Raw genomic sequence first — 24,582 nt, 5'->3', positions numbered from 1 at the left:
TTGTTTAGTGAAACAATGTGGCTCTCTTTCAGAGATCCTTATTGAAAAGACCCCAAATTATATAACTGCATATATATAAACTACACAAGCAAATCTGGTTTTCTATTCTGTATTTCATGTAAGTTTTCAAATAGATGGAACATGGAATCTAAATTGCAGTTATGTTTGACGAAGGAAAACAAATATTCAGATTTCCAAATAATAATACACCACTCTCTTAAGATAAGAGTTCATTAGTGTACTCAACATAATAATAGCAAACCAAGCAAAATAATAATAACACTACAGGTCTTACAAAAGACGGAAAAATATAATATAATATAATATAATATAATATAATATAATATAATATAATATATTTGTGTGTTTATATACAGCTTGACGTGAAAGGAAAAAGTCATTGTAGTCCAACACATTCTGAGTTTAAGTTTTTGTTCTCTAGCACTTTGTTGCCATCTAGTGCACAGAAAAGAAAATACATTGAAGCTAGATAATTGTGTGTTGAACTTTGAAATGTAAAGCTAATATCATATGCAAATATCTAATTGAGAGGAAGTATGCGTGGTACATGTTTACATTATAATTATTAATGAGGTGTGGTGTCAACTGTTGATGATTTTACTGGATTTCTAGTCTGTTGAGGCATCTTTTAACTACATAAAGCAATGAATTTTATATACTACCTGACTGGTCAGGTAGTATATGTTGTTGCTTCCTGAGAATACTGACCTTCTCATTTCTTATTTTCAGAAACCAAATAATAGTTTAATTCAATTACGGACAAAGTGAAAACTTTGCATTGCTGAGGAAAACCGTTTTCAGAACAAGTTGAATCCCCACAATAAATTACACATTGTTATAAAATATCAGAATATCATTTTCCCATTTTAAATTGTGAATGGAGTCATGCGTTTTTACTCAACTGTCTCCGTGACCCCACTGAGCCTTTGCGTCTCTCTGTCGTCACAATTCCAGATCTCGCGAACTGGAACGTTGAATGTAATCAACACTAGGCCTTGAGAGAGAGAGAGCGAGTGAGTGAATGTGTGTGTGTGTGTGTTGGGTCCTGCAGAGTTGAAATGTCACTCTGCTGTCTGTAGACCTTGCAGCACAGACGGCCTGAGTGTGTAACTGGGGGAATCGGGACCTTCTGGAGGGAATCAAGATGTCCTCTGGTGTCTGACACCAGATGAAGAAGCAGTCTTAACACAGAATAATCTATCTGCTTGTTTGTGTTTGAGGGAGCCATGTCAACTCTCCTGCGCTGCATCTCTAGCTCCTGCCTGGTTTTGTCCCAGAGGAGGGTTCATCAGAAAATACTTGGGAGGAGGCATTTTAGGACTTTTCCTGTGTTATGGGACCAAAAGGCTTCCAGAGGTAGGAACTATACTGCTCAGACACAGTCTCTCTTGATTTAGATTTTTTCCATCTCCAGTTTAAGGTTCCAAAGCACAAAGTTGCCTTTTTGTGGCCCAGAGAAGTGGAAAACTATTTAGATCAAAAAATGCTTTCAGAACACTGAGATGTTCCCAAAATAGGGAAAGCAGGCAGTTGTTTCACTCGCTGACTTGTGGGCGCTGCTAACATGTAGGTCAGTTAAAGGTGACATGTTGAATCCTCGCTGCTGCCTGACAGGTTTCCTGAAGAGATGCATGTGTTTGCTGTAACGTCACTGTGGAGACACCAAAGAGTGTTTGTGGCAGTTTTAGGGGTTACTGAAAGCTTTAAAGTTGAAATTCTGAGTGTCTCTGTAGGAGCGAAGGCCTCTCTGTGAGCATATGGATCAGAGCCAATCACCTGCTACTTATGTCACCATGGTGGCGAGGTCACCAAGCCATGTATGGACAAAGAAATGTGCAACATGATATTGTTCCCCGGCCACACAATGTCAGCTGCAGACTCACGCTGGCTCTCTAAAGCCAGAGCATGCAAACTTGTAATATTAAGATCACAACTTTAAATATTCATCTGAAAATGCTTTTTGAGATCCTCTGAAGAAAGGCGGGCCTAACTCTCACTCCCTGTGTGTTCATTTAGGTGTGCCCTACAAAGATTTAGTGGTTGGTGTTCCTAAAGAAACAGTTTTGAATGAACGTCGGGTGGCGCTGTCACCCGCCGGGGTTCAGGCTCTGGTCAAGCAGGGCTTCAAGGTGCAAGTGGAGAGTGGAGCCGGAGATGAAGCCAAGTTCTCTGACCAGCAGTACAAGGATGCAGGGGCTACCATCACCGACGTCAAGGGAGCTCTAGGCTCAGATTTGGTCCTCAAGGTTTCACATGTCCCTTCCATTCCTCTTAACATCGTCCCTTAGCTATATGAAATACTGTAATCTACACTGGCTCTCCTTTATTCCCTTTCTTTTCCAGGTTCGAGCTCCCAGTTTAGGTGAAGCAGATCTCCTGAAACCCATGTCCACTTTGGTGAGCTTCATCTATCCGGCACAGAATCCAGACCTGATGAAGAAGCTGTCAGAGAGGCAGAGCACCGTGCTGGCCATGGACCAGGTGCCCAGAGTTACCATCGCCCAGGGATGCGACGCTCTCAGCTCCATGGCCAACATCGCTGGGTAAAGAAATATCTAGATAAACATGGAGATTCATGTATGTACAGACAAACACGGAGATAAGAGGTAATAACACTGTTGTTAGGCAACTGGTATCACTGCCTGATGACGTGTGTCATGTGCTCAGATGAGAGCATCCATCCATCCATCCATCTGAACTTGATAAATATTCACTAATTGAGAGTAAATAAATGTAAAATTAGGAGCAACTTATTTTATACATTTCATCTTAACACCCTGAGATACAAATTACTAATAGCTTCAACCAGATGGACGTGTGTTGATATGAAATGACGATCAGTTTATCACAAATATTTTATTTTCATTATAATGAGTTGTTAAAGTTTGGCATAGAAGCAGTCAAAACGTTCTATGACCACCAATATATACGACCTATATCTTAGTTGTAAGACCTTTGCTCAGCAGTGGCAGTGCAAATATAAATATCAACAGATATGGACACCCTGAAAGCTGCTTTTGTTTTCATAAAAACAGAAAGCATTCCAATTATAATCAGTTTACAGAGGTACACTTATAGGTACCCTTAATAAATGAATACGGTGCACTTTTAAAAAAAAATCCTGCCTAAAATAAACTGCCTAATTCTGAATACACAGAAGTCAAGATTGTAATTACTTATTTTAATTCTGCAGCTTTAGTTTTTATGTATGTTGACAGCAAATTTACATGACCTGCAAATAATAATTGCAAAAGCATTAAATTAGACACTGTGTCATATCTTATTTGATATCAGTAGGAATAGACTCATTCTTTCTGTCATATACTGTAAACATAAGAAAACCTGCTTTCGGCAACAAAGAATGTGGTTTTGTTAAATGTGTTATTTTGGCAGATACAAAGCTGTAGTTCTGGCTGCCAACCACTTTGGCAGGTTCTTCACTGGTCAAATCACAGCTGCAGGAAAAGTCCCTCCCGCTAAGGTAACCCTCAACTGAATGTTTTTTATTTTTTTCTGAAATGAGAGGCTTAAGTCCAACTTTGGCGTTTTCTTTTTACGGACACTGTGGACTGATTCTTCTCTTGATGTTTCTGCTGCGCTCAGGTCCTGGTTATTGGCGGTGGGGTGGCTGGCTTAGCAGCAGCAGGGGCAGCCAAGTCAATGGGAGCCATAGTGAGAGGCTTTGACACCAGGTATGAGATGAAACGAAAAAGACGCCTTGTGTTTCAGACTGGCAGACTCGGTGATGAAGGTTAGTGATCTTGACGAAAAGCCGACTGTTTGTTTCCTGTCAGGCCAGCAGCACTTGAGCAATTCAAGTCATTTGGGGCAGAGCCTTTGGAAGTAGACATCAAAGAGGCTGGCGAAGGGGTCGGAGGTTACGCCAAGGAGATGTCAAAGGAGTTCATTGAGGCTGAGATGGCCCTGTTCGCCAAGCAGTGTAAAGATGTCGACATCGTCATCAGCACTGCCCTGATCCCAGGTCGGTAACAATGAAACCTTCAACCACTTTTCTTTATCTTCAGGTGTTTAAAGTTAAGATAAATGTCCTGCTGTTTCTTGGTCGGAAGCGTGCATACATCCAGTGTGTGGTTTTTAAAGTTGATGGTCAAAGAAGGAGAAGAAAAAAAAGGAAATGAGTTGTTGCTGATTTTGCTGATGGATTTCAAGGCTAACATGCTGATCTAAGGCTTTATTTTCACACGGTTTTATCCAAACATGGTAACTGACTTGAAGTTAATTCAATCTTTGGAGGGTCCCCAACATCCGTGCAAAAGTTCCTGCATGAGCAAAACTTTGCAAGATGGATTACAGGGATCTGCATGTCAGGAAGATGGATGAACTAATTTGCTAATAAACAACTCGCAAAGCTCCGTTCAGAGATAACATACTGAGCTCTGATGCTTACTGGTGAAGAGTATGTCGAAAGAGCTACTTACAGTACACTGCAAAAGCATGTGTATCTCTCGAAAGAAAAAGGATACATATTTATGAATCTTTTCTGCAAATCAAAATCTAAAATATGTGGCCTGCATTTGTGTTTGCGGGTTCTGTTGATTCTCCAAGTCAGTACTTTGGAGGATTACCTTTCACCATATTTACAGCTGCAGGGTACAGTTTGTCTCCACTGGCTTTGCACATATTGGACTGAAGATTTAGGTTTTTTTCTTTGGGGAATATCTCTAACTTCAGTCTTATTGGATGAAAAGCATTCATAAACAGTCATATTCCAGGGTTTACAAAAAATTTCTCGGGTGGATTTAGTGTCCGGACTTTGACTTGGCCATTCTAACGGATGCCTTTATTTGCCAAAAGTCCTTGTTTTGGTGTTCTTTTTTTTGGGGTTCTGCTTCAAAAACGGGAACTAACTGTGTCAGCCCATTTCGTTTTAAGTCCCAAACTTTCAGTTTAGTCCAAATCTGCTTAAAATAGTTTGGTTCAAATTCAGCTTAGTTTACAATTTTTTGTTTGTCTCCGATCATGCAGGAAAAAAGGCTCCCGTGTTAATTAAGACGGAGTTTGTCGAGTCAATGAGGGACGGCTCTGTGGTGGTGGACCTGGCTGCAGAAACTGGAGGAAACATAGAGACCACCAAACCAGGAGATCTGTACGTCTACAAGGTCAGGTTTCTGTCTGTGGTTTAAAATACAGCAATAAAAATGTTCCCCAACCTGTTCACCCCAGAAGAAAATTCACAGATTAATAACGTTTTCTGTTTCAACCAGGGAGTCACTCACATAGGTTACACCGACCTGCCCAGCCGCATGCCCACACAGGCCAGCACTCTGTACTCCAACAATGTCCTGAAGCTGCTGAAAGCCATCAGTCCAGACAAGGAGTACTTCCACTACGAGCCCCGCGAGGAATTTGACTATGGAACAATCGACCATGTCATCCGTGGGACTCTTGTGATGAAGGTTGGTTTTGATTTGCTGTTAAAGTCTCTGCTGGCGTCCTCCGCTCCCTCTCAGCATGAGCTATCACATCTTGTCAAGTCAAGCTCCAGGACCAAAAAAAAACCCCAGTTCCAGCTGGGTAAGGCTCAAACTGGAAACATTTTCAGGAATTTTGGTTTGGACACGATGTCTATAGCAGTGAAATCATGCAAGCTCAGTAGGGCATATTGACTTACTGCTGGTGGACCAACGCATAATTCAAGTCTTTCTAAAGTAAATTAATCTTTAAAACCCTTGCTAACTGGTCAATGAGTGCTGTTTGCTTAGTGTAATCTCCTGCTGCAGGACTCCCAGCATCCAGTCCAGATGTTCCGAAATGCAAATCACACAAATATTGAATTCTCTGTCTAACATGTACACCTCATGGATCTTTTACTTGTGCTCACTAGGGTATATTTGTGTGTTTTTTTCTCCCCGCCTGAACAGGAAGGTCACAACATGTTCCCGTCTCCACTGCCTAAAACGACTCCGCCGGCCCCCGTGAAACAGAAAACCGTGGCAGAGTTGGAGGCTGAAAAAGCTGCAACAGTTTCCCCTTTTAACCGCACATTAACCTCTGCCGGGGTCTACGCTGCAGGTCAGACACAAAGTGACAATCGTTGACGTTACAAATCTAAATTCCTACTCAAATGGATGTTTTTGTCGACTGTCAGTCTTTTTGTTGGAGGCGTGCAAACTCGTGCCACTTGGCATGAGTTTGATGGTGTTGGTCCTCTTTACAGATTTTAATTGGAATAATGGTTAATTATTTTTATTGCCTTTTTACAGAAATAGAAAAAGAAGAATCTTTGACAATAAAAAACTCTGTTTTTAAAAGAATTTCTGTTCTGCCATGGGAGTCATTGGAGTGAATTGCTTTCCTGTCAGACAGAAGAGATACGTTCAGGACTTTATGTTCTAAACATAAATAAAAAGGTTAACATTTTACATGCACACATATGCTGAAGATATTTATCAGCGTGTCATCAAATGTTCCTTTTACATCTCTAGTTTTGGTTTGAAATGTACCATAGCTCTAGCAGAGTAGTGTAGCCTTAGTCCCAATGCAACATTTAAAAAATTAGCTTTATGTTTGTTTCTCACATTAAGAGACAAAGAAAAACAAAGTTGCTCAGAAAACTGTGTTTTTCCTGATCTATTTATTTAAAATGTTCATTGGAAACATGGGGTTATTTGTAGGATTATCCTCATCCACACAAAAATACTATATGTGGTGCTGTAATAGTGTATCAGAATACACCACAAACAGAGACGAAGGGAAGGGGTATGCAAATGTAATTTTTAAAAATGATTATATTGTACCTCCACCATGCCAGCACCACGTGCATGCTCCTAAGACAGTAACACACTTAGTGTAGCTACCGTAGTATTTTGCGTATTCTTGCACTTTCAGAAATGACAGAGCACTGTGCTCTCCAACTTAGTAAAATTTTGAAAATGATTTCTAATCAGTCTCTTCAGCAGCAGATTGTAAAGTGTGGAAACATGCCACAATTGTTACTGTTGCAAAAATATAAGAACCCTGAGGTCCTCAGTGACTTCAGACCAGCAGCCCTCACCTCCTCGGTGATGAAGGCTTTGAGAGGATAAAGAAACAGGGCGTTCTGAAACAGGCTGCTGGCCACTTTAGGTCCTCTTCAGTTCGCTCACCAGGCGGGAGTGTGCAGGACGCAACTCTGTTTTTGATAAACCTTTTAGTGGAGCATCTGGAGGTCCCTAACACACACCCAAGGCTGTTGTTTATTGATTTTCCATGTGCATTTAATACTATCCAGCTCTATCTTCTTGCGAATGAACTTTTGTCAAATGTTTCATCTGAATCCAAATCTTGTAGGCTGGTTGTTAGACTCTCTGTCAGATCTGTCACAATGTGTGAAAACTAATGGCGGGCTGTCACCCTTAACCTTCCTATTTGCAGGGTGGTGTCCTTTCTTCAGTGGGAAGAAAGGACACCACTGCTCCTGCAGTTCCTGTAGGAGCACGCATGAGAACAGACGAACTTTGAAATTTGCTGATGACCCTGTTATAACTCTTTTAAACGACAGTGAAACTGAGAATAGTGCCGTCGTAGAGGTCTTTACAACATGGTGCAATTAATGCATCCAAAACTAAAGTTATGTTCACTGACTTTCATAAATCCCTGTCTAGCATCATTGTCATTCACAACCTGGAAGCTGAAATCGTAATTGAGTATAAACTCTTATAAGCTGAGCTTTTAATCAAAAATGGATGCAGGGTGTAATTAGATCCTGCAGCGCCATTTTTTATTAGATTTTTTTTTAAGTAAACTGGGTTCTTTTAAGGTTTCTAATTTATTAGTGACTCTGTTTTATCAGTGTTTTATTGATTCTGTTCCGTTTTTATTGTTGCGTGGCTCTGTTTGGTTTCCTTACCCTGTCTAGTAAAAACTGGTTGATGAGGCTCACTAATGTGGCAAGCAAGGTAATTGGAGTGAAGCAAGCCCAGCTCCAGAATACACTCCAAGCGTGTGAGAACTGATCGTTAACAATGCACAACATCCACATTAGAGCGAGTTTCATCTTCTTCCATCTGGCCGCCGCTTTAGGATCTCCAAGATCAGAACCTGGTGTGGTAGGGTTTCTTTTATTCCTGCCACTGCTGACTTTAATCTCCCTGGTTTATACTGCAATACCTAGACTAGACAACCTTTTAGGTTTGTTGAAATAATACACATTTTATATTCTTGTTATTTTTGTCTATTACATGCTATGATTTGTGATGATCCATTATTTCTCTTCGTAGTTGTCCTGTACTAGTAGTGGATGTTTTTTTGTGGCTTTTATATGTGATGCCTGCTGTAAACAAATTTGCCCTTGGGATATCTATAAAAACTGAACAGAACATGCATGTTTTTTGTCTGGATGAGGCCTGATTCTTAATCCTGTACTTGCGTTTTCTTTGGGGTTTTTTACAGGCACATTACAAGAGCTTTAGAGCTGTTAATTTTTAAAACCTCAGTAGCTCTACAGAATAGTATGAGGATATATCAAAGAAAGATTGAAAATGAATGACTTGGTAACTCAGCAGTCACACTTTCTTCTGTTTTGGGTAATAAATCTATCTAAAGAGCGCGGTTTGAGGGATCCTAGCTTAAGAAAAGCTGTGAAGATGCTCACATGTCAATGATGCTTCTCTGCTGTTTGTCTTAATATCAGGTGTGTCCACCTGTCTGGCTCTGGGCATCATCTCCCCAAACGCAGCTTTCACTCAGATGGTCACAACCTTTGGTTTGGCTGGGATTGTGGGATACCACACCGTGTGGGGGGTGACCCCCGCTCTGCACTCGCCTCTCATGTCTGTCACCAACGCCATCTCAGGTCAGGGGGTCAGTGTACAGTCTGGCGCTTTGTGTGGTTCTTTGCTGCTGTTATTCATGCTGCCCGTTCCGCCTCTCAGGCCTGACGGCGGTAGGAGGTCTGGTGCTGATGGGTGGAGGTCTCACACCCTCCAGCCTTCCTGAGACTCTCGCCCTGGCCGCCGCCTTTGTTTCATCCATCAACATCGCCGGTCTGATAGTCGTCACGCACACAACAGAGGAGAATGTGATTTATTAGCTGTGCAGCAAAATGCCTACTATGTTTTTTTTTTGCGTTGTTTTTGCTGTGCCTGTGCAGGTGGTTTCCTCATCACCCAGAGAATGCTGGACATGTTCAAACGTCCCACTGACCCTCCTGAATACAACTACCTTTACTTGTTGCCTGGGGCTGCTTTCGTTGGAGGATACGGAGCTTCACTGGCTGCTGGGTACAGCATAGAGCAGGTGATGGGAGATTCTCTGATCTACTTAGTCTTCCGTAAAGTCTTAAACAACTTCACGGAAATAGGTATACTTATTTTGGTCGTTGCTTTTTTTGTGACGTGACTGAGTTTTTTCCAATTTCTTTAATTCCCTCAGATGATATACCTGGGCTCAGGCTTGTGTTGCGTCGGGGCGTTGGCAGGCCTCTCCGCCCAGCGCACATCTCGATTGGGGAACGCCCTGGGCATGATGGGAGTAGCAGGGGGCCTTGCTGCCACCATCGGCGCCCTCAAGCCATCGCCAGAGCTGCTGTCTCAGATGTCGTTAGCTATGGCCACTGGGGGGACCCTTGGTATGCGTTTTTAATGCTATCTCTGTGTTGTAGCTCTGATACAGCACTGCGATGCTGGAAAGTCCTTTCTCTGGCACTGATTATTCTCTTTTCAGCACTGTCTAATATAGTATTGTTCTCCATTATCTAGACCACATAGAAACATGCTGTGTGATCAGACTATTAACCTACAAAGAAAGAAAGCAATGGGTATTGGTTTTTGAAGCGCAGTTTAGATATCTATCAGTATATATCTTGTTAATTTTGCAAATCTCTACTTGAGTCTTTATGAAAGATTTCATCTTTTAGTTTTAGTGTTCAGTAAGACAGTTATTGATTGTCAAGGGGGCGTTATTAGGTAAAATTGGCTCTTTTGAGCTTTACATTATGTTATAAAAAATAACATTAAAAGGAGTTGTATCACGGTATTTCCTTGATTTTTCTAGGTAATGATATTCAAGGCAATAATACCTGAAGTATCAAGCTATTATGTGAGCTGTAAAGTTTGTGAAAAAAAATCATTAACGGGTTAATAGAGGAGTGACGTTGTGATGACGTTCCTCAAGGCGGAGTGTTGGAAAGAGCAGGAGTTTTTAAAGCGATAGAGGCCCAATTTCAAGGCGCTAAATTGCCAAGTCAAATTTCTTTTAAGTCATATTTGGTATATGTAGCATTTTTATAGCCACTGAAGGTAACATAGTTAATTGATTATGCTATAAAATGGCACCATGTGCTGGAAAGCAATACCGCCACTTTAATTGACCATACATGCATATGCATCAGTGCTACAGCTGCATCTCTTTTCAGCAAACCCAACTGATTACTTTGCTTACTTTGGCTTTGTAGCAGAAAACAGGTGTTTGCTTAATAACATTTGGCTCTTTGTCGCTTTCAAATACAATAATAATTGACTGATGTCACATCTGGACCACAGGCCTCACCATCGCCAAGCGTATTGAAATCACGGACTTGCCACAGCTGGTGGCAGCCTTCCACAGCCTGGTGGGACTCGCGGCTGTCCTCACCTGCGTCGCCGAGTACATGATTGAGTTCCCTCACCTGGAAACTCACCCTGCAGCTGGTGTCCTGAAGACAGTGGCCTACCTGGGCACCTACATCGGAGGCGTCACCTTCAGCGGATCTCTGGTGGCCTACGGAAAGCTGCAAGGTTGGAGCTGCTAACCAAAACTACGTTCAGCTTCTCCAAGATTCAAATGCATTGGAGACCTTTTGGGTTGAGAAACACTTTGTGGGGGGTCCTGAGCTTGCCTTCAGAGCTTAGGTTAAATTTAAACTGCACATTATTTAACCAGAAATTACATTATAAATAATGTTTTTAAGGATGGTTTTGCCATAATGGCCTTTGTTATTTTGGGTCTCAAGCTTAGAAGTTTATGAAACACTAAAACCAAGGTTCTGGTCTACTAGCTAGATACAATGCCTTGCAAAAATAATGCAGTTATGTTTCATTTTGTATTGGTCTGTCACATTGTTCCACATAAACACCAGTTTGTAGTTGTAAACTAACAAAAGATGAAAAAGTTCAAGCGAGTACCTTTAGAAGACAACGAAACCGAAAAGCTTTATATATCCACTTGCATTGATTGTCTCCTAGTGGTTAAAGCCAAATCCTCTGTGGGGTCCAGGTCAGGGTGGGGGCTTTGCGTGCAGTTATCAGCAGTCTTTTATTTAAACTGTTGTGTGAACTGATCAAGGGGAACACATGAGAAACATTATGGTAAGAAGTGATTTGTTGACCACAGGGCAGTGGCTGTGGTTGCAGGATTAGTTGTTGTCTTGTAACAGATTGTAATAGATTCCCCCGCAGAGACATCTGGATCTCCAAAGGGGCGCTTGAAACTAATTACGCTCTGTGTTTTATGTTGTCAATTATCCCTACAAACGATTGACAATCATTTCTGGCTTTTAAAAATAATTGTTCTTTGCCTGTAGGCATGCTGGACTCCGCCCCCCTGCTGTTGCCTGGTCGACACATGTTGAACGCCGGTCTGATGGCGGCATCCATGGGAGGCATGGTGCCCTTTATGCTCAGCTCCAGCTACGGCACCGGGATGGGCTGCCTGATGGGGGTGTCCGGGCTTTCAGCTGTCATGGTGAGAGCTGCAGCAACATCTGAGCAGCAAACATGAGGCAGCAAAGCTTCAGCTTTGAGGAAACACATTTTCAGAAAAAAAGTTCCAAAAACCAGTCTGGATTCGGTTACATTTTAGCTGATGAAATTTGACGCTGCACTTTGTTAGATGCCAAGTACGTTTAAAATGCAAAGAGCTTTTACCGAAACTGAGTAGCACAGAAGTTTGCACACCGTTTCCATGTTCTTCCAGGGTGTAACACTCACAGCAGCTATCGGTGGGGCTGACATGCCGGTGGTCATCACTGTGCTGAACAGCTACTCAGGATGGGCGCTCTGCGCTGAGGGCTTTTTGCTAGACAACAACCTCATGACGATCGTGGGAGCCCTGATCGGCTCCTCTGGCGCCATCCTTTCGTACATCATGTGCGTGGTGAGTAGATGTGTTTTGTTTAGGCTACGCTTGTGATAAGAATCTGAGACGGAGTTCCTTCGTTCCTCCAAGGCCATGAACCGCTCGTTGCCCAACGTGATCCTGGGAGGGTACGGCACCACCTCCACGTTAGGTGGGAAGCCCATGGAGATCGTCGGCACCCACACCGAGGTCAATGTGGAGCAAACTATTGACATAATCAAAGAAGCCAACACCGTCATCATCACACCAGGTAGACTTTAATACCAAAATGCAGTATTTCTGAGTGTTGATTATCCAGTACGTTATGATTACAGCATACTCCAACAGAATTAAGTAAAAAACAGCCTCAGTTTTTTTGCTTTTTAAACTTTTTTCATTTCCTGCTTCTACATGGTTGCAAAGATAACACATTCGTATCCTCAAGTATTGGCACTACATGTGTAAAAACATTCAAATACTCATGCTTTTTTTTATTTATTTGATCTCGCACTGAAAATCTTAAAAAACAAAAAAAAGTTTTTAGTGCATTGAAAAATTCCTGTGTTAAGAAATAATTGCTTTTAACAAAGTAAGAAATTTCACAATTATTGCCTTCTGTTTTTGTACTCTCCGCTCTCTTAGAGCAGCAATTAGTTTTCTCCATTTCACAAAGTTGGATCAAACAAAGAGAAGGATTTTTCACCATTCTCATTTCGCACATTCTGTCCAGAACATCCAGATTCCTGAATGATCTCATGATCTCCTCTCTTCAGCTCACACAGCAGGTTTTCCATGGTATTTAGAACTGAGGCGGCAGGCGAAGAAAGTTGATTTTGTGCCTGATATATCCCTTATACGTTGATTTGACCTTTTGTTTTGAATCATTACACATTAAAAAAGGAAAATAAAAACTGTGATTACCCATTCTCAGTCAACTTCACAGCCTCCTGGTATTGCACTCCAACACGTTGGAGGATGACAAGGTCCCACAGCATGACAGATCCTCCTCTGTACGTACTCGTGGGTGTTAGGCTGTCTTACATATACTCATCAAAATCTCAATCTTGATCACATCCTAACAAGACAAACAGCTCCTTTTAGTATAACCTCCATTTTTTTCCTTTGTGATGGTAGGACAGAAAATATTTTTTCCTACTTTTCCAGTTGGTTTGTGGATGCTGTCTAATGGTTGTCATGGAAACTTGGAGACCCCAGATGCCACTCTTTGCTGCAGTTCCCTTACAGCAAAATGTTTACATCTCACTCTTCATGGTGGCAGGATAAACATTGGTCCTTGCCCAGTAAGCCAAAGGCTAAAAGAAACTTTACACCCCAGGGAAAACAATAACTCATGAAATATTAAGCAAAAGATTTAATACATTCAAATTAAATTAAATATTTGAGGTTATAATTTAAAATGCTTCAGTGAAACTTATTTTACACTAATTATTGAGTGTGACATTGTTGTTTTTTGTGTTTTTTCCCCACTGTACTAGAATGAAATCAGTGGAAGATTACATCACTGCAATTAAAATTATGATTTCTTTTAAATCTCTGCACATCTTCAACAGGAGTGAGAGTAACTGTGGGGGGGATTTCATCTTTTCTCTGTATGCTGGTTTGTTTTTCTGTTATGTACAGATTAAGGCCTACAATCCCAATCAGGGCAAAACATTTTGTTCCAGTTGATCATACAGAAATTCACAGTTCCACTCATGGAACGATTTTGATACCAATAAATCTGCAAATAAAAAAGAAGCTACACATGTTTTAATTATGAAATCCTTGATGAGTACCCTGGGAATAACTCGCCATTTATTCTGTTGTAACATTTTGTCTGTTTTCTAAACAGATCGTGGACACACTGTTACACAAACTTTATGAACAAACATTAAAAATAATGCCAAAACTCAGCATCAAACACCGTCATAGCATGTGGCACAAAAACAAGAATATTCATAAAACTCTTTTTGAACGAGTTCAGAAGTATCGCATGTCCCCGTGTGGGAGTGTTTCTGCTTCTTTTGGACGTTTTTGTTGAAAAATTTGCTCAAAACAGATGTAACCACATTGCAACGTTCCAAAATAAAAGAAAAGAAAAAAAAAAGAGAGAGACTCCAAAAAAAAGACAAGGACTTTTGGGAAACACCAACGTCTAACTTTGATCTTTCTTCAGGTGGGGCACAGCTGCAGCGTGGGATGATATCATGACCGAACAGAGTGAATTCTCCGCTCTGCTCAGACAGTCTGGCTCTGTAATAACATCTGTCTTTTGTTTCACTTACCTGACACAAAAAAGGTTTAGACTGACCGCTTTGCCAAAAGATGCATCTAAACGGCAGTAATGAAAAAACCTGGAATCCTTTGGAAATGTCAGCGACTGTGACTGATGGCGGTGATTAATTCATTTGAGACAACAAAAGAAAACATCAGGCACCACAAGAGGGAGCAGTGCACTTAGTAGTTGATCCTGGAATCATCTGTCAACCAACATAAAAAAAAAGATTGTTGAGATAATTGCCAGATCATGTTTTTTCTTCTTCTTCTTCTTAACAAAAGAAAAGCCAGATCTATCTGACAAATAAGTTGTTGTTTAGCAGCCTGAGCTAGAGCAACCATTCTGAAAATCTTGGAAACACATCTTGCTGTTGTTGCCTAATGGCCCTGGACCAACGCGAGGACAGCTGTGTGGTCCAACACGCTGGTTTGATTACAGTAACAGGGAAAAGTCGAAGCAACTATTAGGTCCAGGCTCTAGACTTGTCCATGCGCTGTCAACAACAAAGGGGGGCAGTGAGGAAACAGAAGGCTCTGGCTGTCTGGGGAATTACCGTACAGGTCATGAGTGACTGCCTTCAGAACAACAACAACAACAACAACAGGGAGGAAAATCTTAACAAGAGGCTATGCTGAACTCTGTTAGGAACATGACCACCAGGGTTAAACAGTGGTGAGGCAAAACGGTTCTTTGCACGCAGGGGTCCCGTATCCATCACACATACGCTGCAATTTCTCAGAGAGATTGATCTCAGACTTATTGAACTGCTGGGATTTGAATAAGGATGAGGACACAGAGAGGAGAGCAAAATTAATAAAGAACACATGATTGACGGTTTTGGACTATTGTGTTTCTATTCAACTATGAACAATAGGGCTGATGTGTATCAAGAACCCAGATCTAAGAAATTTTGCTCTTGTAATATAGAGCGTAGGAGTGTGATTTCCTAACTCATGTTTTAACCATTTTTTTTTGTTTGTTTAGGTTGGGGTTTGTGTGCAGCCAAAGCCCAGTACCCAATAGCAGACATGGTGAAGATGTTAAGAGAACAAGGAAAGACTGTCAGGTGAGCAATTCTGTACCTTTTTTCCACTGTTACCTCCCCACCCCATGTTTTTGAATATTTTCTGGTAAGCGTTTATTTTGGGCCTTAAATAAGATGCACACTCTATAATTTATAAAGTCAGTAAGTTTTAATAATTTAGAATTTAGAAATAAGTTTGTGTTAACCAGATAGCCAACTGTATGGCAATTCTTGTTGCTTTTTTTCACAGTTTAATGACTGCAAGGTAATTTTATGTCTCTACGCAATAACTGAGCTAGAGTAAAACTAGGGAACGGTAAAGAATGTGCAGTGTTTTCTGTTTAACCAACTTCTTGGCTTTGGTTAGTATAAAAATTTTCTTTGATACTTTATTCTGTATATATCTAACATTCGCTCTCCTAGTGACCGTTTCATCAACAATAACTCTCAAAAATGTGTGTTCCTGGATCCTTTCAATGTTTACTTCATTTATCTGTATTTTATTTCTGTACTTGCTCCGGAGTTTCCAAATAACATTATCTTGGTGTTAATCAAGTTTAGCGACAGCTTGTTACTGCTTGTCCGAGGAGTCAAACTTTCCTCCAATCTTTCAAAGTTATCTTGGACTCATACAGAGGTTTTCAAGGCTGTTTAGATTTCACATACCAACATTTTATTGGGATTTGATGTGATAGATTAGTAAAAGCAGTGCATTAACTGTAAGAGCAAGGAAAGTTATGTTTGTATTTTTTTTTTTTTACAAAAAAGTGCAGGATGCAAATCTATTCAGTCTTCTAAAGTTAAGTTTGTAGTAGGTACCTTTCCATCTGTACACTTCTAGGCAGAAAACAAAAAAACATGTCCGATTGGATGCTAAGTTTTTGACGATAGCACGTTGCATAGCAGATATATGCACTAAAAATACCAAAGATGGATGACAAAATAATGGAAGAAAAGGAAATATAAACATGATGTATGGCTTTGCATGTTTGCAAAATACATGTGACCATATATTTCTTTAGGTCTACATGTACTCATTTGAAAGAGATGAGGGCTTTTTTTTTAATTCTCAGAAAAAGTAGGAGGATGATTGATGACTTTTGATCTGTGTGTCTCTGACAGGTTTGGTATCCACCCCGTGGCTGGTCGCATGCCTGGCCAACTCAACGTTCTCCTGGCTGAAGCTGGCGTCCCCTATGACGTGGTCCTGGAGATGGATGAGATCAATGACGACTTTCCAGGCAAACTCTTTTAAAAATAAATTACGAAGACAGAAACGTAGTATTTATTGAGGCACGGTTATCACTTTGGCAGGACAGTATAAGATAAAATAACAATATCAGCCTTTGTGTATTAAACACGTCCACATTTCCATTTACACTTCCAGCTGCCACGCATGTGTGTGTTAATATTCAGACATGCCATGTTATTCGGACAACCGGTGATGTTTTCTTAGCAACCAGCACACTGTCTAGTACACATGGTTCTTGTTTATGACAGCGTGAGATGGGGAGTGGAGCGTTATTCTTTATCTATCTCGTGGCTAAAAGTGTGAATGTTGGTGACCCGTAGAGACGGACTTGACGCTGGTCATCGGAGCAAACGACACGGTGAATTCTGCTGCACAAGAAGATCCCAATTCTATAATTGCTGGCATGCCTGTGCTGGAAGTGTGGAAGTCCAAACAGGTCTGTTCGGGAATATTCTATGAACTCTCAGTGGATATATATATAACGTCTTGCTTATAGAACTGACTTGATGTATGTTTTCCCTACAGGTCATAGTGATGAAGCGTACATTGGGAGTTGGCTACGCGGCGGTGGACAACCCCATTTTCTACAAACCCAATACATCAATGTTGCTGGGAGATGCCAAGAAAACGTGTGATGCACTGCAGGCAAAGATCAGAGAGGTCTACTACTAGCTACAACTCATCTTTTTTTTCTGTAAAAATTAGATCCACATTCACAGGAAATGATTTAAGGATCTCTCTTGTAGAGATTTATTGGATCTGCAAAGAATAAAGCATAATACATTTCCATTGCCATTTCATGGTCATATTTAAAATCATGCAATCCCAGGAGGCTGCAAACGTCAACAAATGCACACATCAGGGTATGTGCTTGTAAAATATTGGTTTTCATGTGTGGATGGCTAAAATTCATATGTTTGATTTAAAAAATAAAGTGCATTAACTCATGGACAAATGTGTTCTGAATTGTAAATAAAATATTCAAATATGTTCTAAAATGTTTTTCTTTTAAGTGCAAATGCTAGCTGCAAAATTTAGTACTGTTACAACAATACGACATTCCATTTGTTGAGTGCGATCCAAGAGTTCCTGGCGTAAATCTTAAAGATACTAATTTTTAGTGAAGTTTTTAAGAATGCGTAATTTACGAGAAGTATGAATAATTTTGGTGTTGACTGTATATATGTCACCAGCTGTTGTTGAGTCTAACTGCAGTAGATTGCCATACTTCACATGACCGATGATGGTACCGAAAATGCTAAAGATAAGCAAAAAGCCAGTAAGAATTTTCCTGTTATCACATCAGACCGATTCAGATTTATCTTTTCTGAGGATTACAGCACCATAAGAGAGAAAAAAAATGTTTCATAGATTTGAAAATGAAGGAATTACAATCATATCCTCATTTATCCATCAAAAATATCCTTCTAACTTTCATCTGATTGTAATTAAACCCAGCAAAGGCCATAAACTTACATGTAGTTGGTCAACGCATTTACAAGCCAAACAAAGTGGGAGTTCCTAGATTTGATGTAGTAATTGTACATAAAAAGAAAAACCTGTTTCTCGGTATTCAGTGCTCAGTGCCGGCCAATCACAGATCAAAGGGAAAATTGGCCGACTTTGATGTTTGGCTGATTGATTTGCTCACCTCTACAAAAGGTTGGAAATACAATATTTCAACATTAGCATTGATATTGGCTGATGTCAATGATTGTTTAACCAAAACGTATAACTGGGTTGACAATAACAATTATTTCCATGTTAATGCCTTCTGTTTATGTGTCGGGCAGGAGGATGAGGTTTGTTTGGGCATGTGACAGCGATTCAGCTCAGGATTAAGAGGCGTTTACATGAATCAGAGAAGCAATGCCAGCAGTGTGGTAATCTTTTAGTCCAAACGTTTCTTCACCGAGGTCACAGCCTGTACAAAGACTCGGGTACTGGAGCTTTCTACCTGGCACTCTCTTGAAAGACCTTCTAAGTTTATGCTATCAATTAGCTTAGCCTAAAACACTTAAAAGACGATGCTTTTTCCACCACAGCTGAAAATGTTAGTTGAGAATTCAATGTAGAGATTTGCTTGAATATGTCCCTTCACATCTGTCAATAAAACACTGAACCAGTAAAGGGTGATCCAGGTGAATCTAAAAATAACCAAAGATGGAAAGCAAGGTTTTTCTTTTGTCTGTCACTTGTCCAAAATCAGGTCACCGGGCACATGGGTCCAGGGTGAAATGCCGCTCCTTACAACACTCAAACTTCTTCCAGGGCATTCCAGAGGTCAAAAGGGATGCACAGTCCTTCTGTTAATTTCTGAGTCTGCCCTGGAAGGACACAATGGCTCTAGTGCCCGGACTCCCAATGGATGACTGAGCTCTTCATCCTCGCTCTAAGGCTGAACCCTGACCCCCTAACTGGATAGCATATTTGAGCCACTTGTAGTCGTGGATCTAGTTTTTTTTTCACAATCTGAATCTTACGATCACAAAAAGAAAAACTTCTGAACTAGTAAGGATTTAATGAAGTCAAGTTTCATTCTTCCAAATCTGCTGAATCTTCAAAAAACCCCATAAAAATTTGGTGATTGAAGTGTTTGACCTGTGTATCAGTAACTGAAAGTAAAGCGAGGAACTTGTTAATCACTTAAGTTGCAGTGATTTTGATCTTGATGATCAGAGCTTGGAATGATTGACGCTCAAATCCTGACGCAATACTTTTTGCTACTGTAAACTAAAACAAAGCGTCATTGGTTTCTGTTCACATTAATAACAAATCCATGAGTGTTTTTACATACCAAAAAAACTTGGTAAATTTTTTTCAGATCGCCACAACGCTTTTTCAATGTACCGAATCAAACACTCACATGCCTAAATTGTGAAATCTGGGTTTTATTGCATATTCTTATGCAAAGTGATGTCAGCCTTCCATATAACATAAAATGTTCAAGCAATGGAAAATCAGATCAAATAATACACACAGGCTTTTAAATTAACTGTTAATTAGACTCCCACTCAGTCACATGCAGCCGACGTTCTTTCCACACACCTTTCATCAGGACTTTCCAGCAGAAGCTTTGGCTCTGTTGATCAGTGAATGCAGGTAGGAGTAGAAAAACAGCAGATTATCATATTCTCCAGTGTACTCCTGACCCAGGCAGTGCTGGTGGAAGTCTTTGAGGAAATAATAGATAGCCTCAATAGTAGCCAGGTAAGTATCCGGTTTGCCTCTCTGGCTTCGCCAGAAACAAGTTTTTCTCGACTTCAGTTCCACCTTTAGCAAACCTAGAGAGAAAAAAAAAATAATGAAAACATGAAAGTAACCTAAGAAACTCCCATACTGTCAGAGTACGACTTTTGACGACTACCTTCAAGCCTTTCGTCTGTGCTGATCTTGTTGGTCTGGTTCCAGGTGCTGTCGATGAAGACCACCCTCTGTAAAGGGTACACCCTTGACTCTGAGCTCTGAGCTTCATCTGGGGTCCCCGACTGTGCGTCCTTAGCAGAGTTTGTGGCAGCGTGAGCTTCACCTTTCATCCTCTTAAGACAGGGTTTCTCAAAGGGGTCTCCCGACCTGTTTTTACTCCCGTCACGTAAACACTGGATCATTTCTTGAACTGAAACAGCCCCCGGGCCTGGGAACACCAACACTACCTAGGAAAAAAACAAAAGCAGAGACACCAAGTGGAATAGCATCACTTTCACGTTGACAAAAACTCAACAAAAAAAGGAGTTTATAAAATCTCTGTGAAGTGCCTCGATTTATGCAGAGCTAAACTTGAGAAGCAGCAAAAGAGAAAAAGTTAGAACACGAGTACAGCTGAGAGAGGGAGGAGAGAATAAAATGCATACAATAAAGTTAAAAGCCTTTAAAAAGGCAAATCTAAAACTAGCTGTTTGAAATTAGATACAAGAGAACAGAAAAAAGTGAATGGAATCAATAGAGAAAAAACAAAATGACTGAAAAACAGCTGTATGCATTTAAACTATTATGCACTGCAAATTGTACAGAAAATATGGAAAAACCCTATTAAGCCACATCCATTTATGACCACTGACAGTACATGGCTACTGCTGGTACTCTCAGGAACCCCACAGGGTAGCAGCTCTGAAGTTTCCTGCAGATTACAGAGTAAGTTCTCTACCTCTCAGCTTAAACGCTCAGTGATTCCTAATAGCATCTTAAGACCAAAACTATTTCCGGGATTTAATGAAACCCATCTAACCTTGTCTTTTTCAAACTCAGGAATGCAGGGGTAGGTATACATTGTGACGTCGTTGGGTGCGAGAATCTTGGCGTGGACTGCCGTGCTCTTCCCGTCTGTTTCATTCGGATGCTTGATGATGTCTATCTTCACAGGGAGCTGAGCAAAACACAGCAATATGAAATAGTTAGGTCGACAGGAAAGTTTGCATCAAAAAATATCACATCACAAATCACACCGCGAAACATTTAAAACAAATTTTCCAGAGGGACTCTGTCGAAAGAACACGAAGCGGATTTTTTAGGACCTTACTGACCTTGATTACGGGAATTTCTTGCATGTTGACACCCACTAATGAGCAGCATGTGTAGCAGAAGAACATCCTCGACCCTCCGCATTTAGAGCACTTCAACCTGCCTCTTTGCTGGGCTGTGTCCAGCACTGCATGTGATGCCAATTTCAGCCCCTGGAGAGGCTCCTTGGCGAGCTCGTGGACGTCTGATAGATCACCGGTGACGGTCGGTTTGTCACGGCAACTAGAATAAAATCGCTGGTATCCGTCCAGGCTGCTCATGGTTGCTGTTTCAGATCTGGATGTATTTGTATTGGAGTAGACTGACTTTGCAATCACTAAATGTTAGGGGGAAAAAAACAAAAAAAAAATCAACTGATTTAGTAGTTGCATGATGTTAAAAAAAAAAAAGTGACAGAATAACGTGAAAATTACATTTATCCAGCTGGGAGTTATTTGACAAAGTCCAAACAGAATTATTCTTATTTTTTTAAGACAAATGAGTTGAATTGAGCAGGCCGTTACTGGTTAAAGAAATATGATACAATTAGCAGTGCTGTCGGCAAAATCTTCTTTCACTCCAAAAACGTTCCCTTGAGACACATATGAGCTGCCTCCTGCCAAACTGTACTTTCTTCTATTAACTCCTGAAAACAAAGCCAGAATGTTGCATTTAAACACTTGAAACTGGCATTTACTGCTTGCAGTAAATGTTACACAATATAATAAATACTCATCTAATAACGGCGTGTCATAACTAAAATAAAACTTACAATACAAGCTATTCAAAATTATTTAAATCAGTGAGTGATTAAATAATTAAATGTAAAATTTAATTAAAATATGATGTCATTAGATGTTAAAGCATAAATAATTATTTTAAAATGTTCTTAATTATGTCGTGGTTTCTGTGTTACAGTTCACAATAAGATTATTTAGACTGAAAATGGATCATAGTGTTTGTCTAGTTAACTCATGAGTAGGGCTGGCAGTTATATTCATTGCAGTAACAATTAAAATACAAGAGATATATTTTTAAAAATTACTAGCGCTTTTTATGGAATAGAAATAAATAAAATGAAATACAAAATTAAACAAAGAAACACATTTAGTTAATTGCTTATTTAATAAATTATTTGCACACGCTTTTTAAATATTTATTACTTAATTGTATACTTGGATTCTGATGATATATTCAAGTGTGGCACTTTCGAAGCGCAAAAGAAAGGTCGTAAATTGTCTGTATGGATGTAAAAATCTTCTCTTACTACTAAAAGATTTCCAAACTAGAACTTACCACAACGTTTATATTTTAGTAGCATGTGCAACATTCAGGAAGAAGTGAATAAGGCGGATTATCTCTTGGTCCTGGCGTCTGTTGAGTTTGGAACCAGGTGAACTTTCTGTCCTCTACCTGGCTGTGTTCAGAGCAAGAGAAACGGACCTAAGCAAGTCTAACGAGGGACACATGGTGATGCCTAGACTTTTGGATCAGAGCATTTCCAAAAGATGAGCTTTCGTGAGGGGTTCCCAGCCTGCAGTGGTTGAGATTACAAGTGTTTTAAGCAAACCAACACTGGAACAAAAACACTTAGTAATTCTTGTAACAGCCATAAACATTGACGAGTCATTTAAAGCCAGACGGATCGCTGACAAGTTACTGTTATGGTAACTTTGCTAAGTACAAAGACATGTGTTACTCATTTGCCACGAACCTTTTCAGCTTTTAAAGAAGTGACCCACGAGAGACACTCGACTGAATGTAGTCACCCGTTTCTGCACATCTGTTTGTATTACAAACTGAAGCTACATGAGTCTGTGTGGGGAAGCTAACTGCTGTTAGCTTCCCCACACATCAGGCAGTAACCATTAGCAGACACAAAGGCTTAGTTATTCAAGGAAAGCTCTGGGCGAAACAAAAGCTGTCGCATAATATTTGCTGGCATCCCCCGGTAAGGAAAAACCGCAAAGCAAAACAGTACAAGCTTGCCTACCAGTAAGCAGCCCGCGTCTTCCCCGCATGCCGGAAATTCAACGTCGCAACACGGAAATAGATACAAAAACTCTGTTGCCAAGCAACAACTAAGCAGTCCGATTAACCCAGCGCCCTCAATGGACTAAAAGGAGATCTGGCATGCAAAAAGGAGTAAACACTTTTTCCTTTTTCAATAGAAATTTATAACTCTTTGGCATTTAACCGCATCTACTTTTTGTTACTACAAAGTTAATTAACTTTAACTAGTAAACCTCACAATAGTTATACCAAAGCAGGGAGTCTCCATTTGTCAGTCAGTAACAACATTGACAAATGGTATTACTACCATTACTTGTGGAAATGAACTACCACAAGTACTTTATTTCTTTAACTAAGGTAATAACAACTCTGATGTCAGTTGATTTGATAAACTGACAGATTTAGAGAGTATAATTAGTTTGGGATATTGGAATATTTTACTTTTCCTAAGCTATTTAACCACACATATTTTGGTAGGGATCTGTAGCTCAACAATCCCATCTATGTCATTGCTATCCTAACTAATATATTTATTTGCTTTCTATCCAGCTCACTTTGTTTTTAATACGTTAACATTTCATTTTAACACAAAACTCACATTGCAGTACTCACTTCACAGTTTCAAGAAATTAATTGAGAAATCTATCAATTGAAATTGTTCAATAACAATAATGTACCAATACTAATTATTAACAGCTTTAATTTAGAATTGATGTGGATAAGGGAATATTTACATAAAACAATGTTTAGCTAAATATTTTTGAGTTTTACAATTTTTTTCTTGTTGGATTTGTTTTGCTGGTAGATAATGGATGAATATCTTTATGTTCATCCCTCACTGAAACACCAAAGTGATAGCTGCGTTAAATATCATATGGATGGGACAACTTTCTGAATCTGCAGCAATACAGTGAAGAAACTATGAGTTATTCCAGAGACATGCAATTTTAGACACATTTTGGCTGTGAAGGCAAAATGTGTGTAAGCTATTTTTCCCAACAGAAGAAGCTATTTTTCAATTTAAGCTGGGATACAGTCACATTCAATTAATTAGAATAATTTTAAAAGTTCGTTATTTCAGTAACTCATGATTAATCATTGAATTATTTATTAATTACACTCAGACTGATGTTTTCAAGCCTTTAATTATGCTGATATTCTACTTACAGTTACTGCTAATGAAAACATGACATTTAGAATATTACATTAGACCCATTTAAAAACATGTTGTTCTTTTAAAGGGACAGTATTGTGTATTTTTCAGGCATATTCTTACAGCACAATCAAGCAACTATGTTACATTCAGTTGTTAAAAAAATGCCCTGTATATCAAATACGACTTTAAAAAAATGACTTAGTAATTTAGCGCCTTGAAATTGGGCTTTCTGGTCTTTCTGAAAATCCGCCTTGAGGATGTCATGACAACGTCACTCCTCTATTAACCCTTTAACAATGTTTTTCTTT

At 39.9% G+C, this 24,582-nt stretch overlaps 2 protein-coding genes across 6 annotated transcripts; one reads left to right on the top strand and one right to left on the bottom strand.

Annotated features, from left to right (window-relative positions):
* Positions 1 to 1,026: 1,026 nt before the first annotated feature.
* nnt2 (nicotinamide nucleotide transhydrogenase 2) lies at positions 1,027 to 17,599 on the top strand. The gene is made up of 21 exons (XM_028014355.1): positions 1,027 to 1,377; positions 2,038 to 2,267; positions 2,365 to 2,564; positions 3,415 to 3,502; positions 3,625 to 3,713; positions 3,816 to 4,003; positions 5,008 to 5,141; positions 5,247 to 5,438; positions 5,904 to 6,054; positions 8,654 to 8,815; positions 8,895 to 9,005; positions 9,113 to 9,258; positions 9,394 to 9,589; positions 10,503 to 10,736; positions 11,522 to 11,682; positions 11,914 to 12,093; positions 12,166 to 12,325; positions 15,317 to 15,398; positions 16,479 to 16,597; positions 16,929 to 17,044; positions 17,134 to 17,599. The coding sequence occupies exons 1-21, from the start codon at positions 1,248 to 1,250 to the stop codon at positions 17,278 to 17,280; spliced, it is 3,216 nt and encodes a 1,071-aa protein (XP_027870156.1). The 5' UTR covers positions 1,027 to 1,247; the 3' UTR covers positions 17,281 to 17,599.
* A 1,880-nt stretch (positions 17,600 to 19,479) lies between these two features.
* Positions 19,480 to 23,203, bottom strand: dtwd1 (DTW motif tRNA-uridine aminocarboxypropyltransferase 1). 5 transcript variants are annotated; one of them, XM_028014361.1, is made up of 7 exons: positions 23,099 to 23,203; positions 22,402 to 22,518; positions 21,540 to 21,751; positions 21,129 to 21,442; positions 20,834 to 20,971; positions 19,976 to 20,261; positions 19,480 to 19,892 (listed from the first exon to the last, which is right to left on the bottom strand). In XM_028014361.1, exons 4-7 carry the CDS (start codon positions 21,384 to 21,386, stop codon positions 19,663 to 19,665), a joined length of 912 nt encoding a protein of 303 aa, XP_027870162.1. In that variant the 5' UTR covers positions 21,387 to 21,442; positions 21,540 to 21,751; positions 22,402 to 22,518; positions 23,099 to 23,203; the 3' UTR covers positions 19,480 to 19,662. The 5 variants fall into 5 exon arrangements, with proteins under 5 accessions (XP_027870162.1, XP_027870159.1, XP_027870160.1 ...); XM_028014358.1 differs by lacking the exon at positions 21,540 to 21,751; XM_028014359.1 differs by lacking the exons at positions 21,540 to 21,751; positions 23,099 to 23,203 and adding an exon at positions 22,820 to 23,092.
* Between the last annotated feature and the right edge of the window lie 1,379 nt (positions 23,204 to 24,582).

Source organism: Xiphophorus couchianus, chromosome 4 (genome assembly GCF_001444195.1).
Source record: "Xiphophorus couchianus chromosome 4, X_couchianus-1.0, whole genome shotgun sequence".
Taxonomy (NCBI): Eukaryota; Metazoa; Chordata; class Actinopteri; order Cyprinodontiformes; family Poeciliidae; genus Xiphophorus; species Xiphophorus couchianus.
Note: the sequence above shows the minus strand (reverse complement) of the source record. Positions and strands in the feature narration are given on the sequence as shown.

Bases quoted from the DNA above. Each gene is read 5' to 3' on its own strand.
- nnt2 (XM_028014355.1), top strand. From the start codon at position 1,248: ATGTCAACTCTCCTGCGCTGCATCTCTAGCTCCTGCCTGGTTTTGTCC. The intron at 9,006-9,112 runs GTCTGATAGTCG...GTGCCTGTGCAG, and splicing joins TTCATCCATCAACATCGCCG to GTGGTTTCCTCATCACCCAG. The intron at 11,683-11,913 runs GTGAGAGCTGCA...ATGTTCTTCCAG, and splicing joins CCGGGCTTTCAGCTGTCATG to GGTGTAACACTCACAGCAGC.
- dtwd1 (XM_028014358.1), bottom strand. From the start codon at position 22,435: ATGTTGCACATGCTACTAAAATATAAACGTTGTG. The intron at 20,262-20,833 runs GTTAGATGGGTT...TTTTTTTCCTAG, and splicing joins CTGAGTTTGAAAAAGACAAG to GTAGTGTTGGTGTTCCCAGG. The intron at 19,893-19,975 runs GTAGTCGTCAAA...TTTTCTCTCTAG, and splicing joins CACAGACGAAAGGCTTGAAG to GTTTGCTAAAGGTGGAACTG.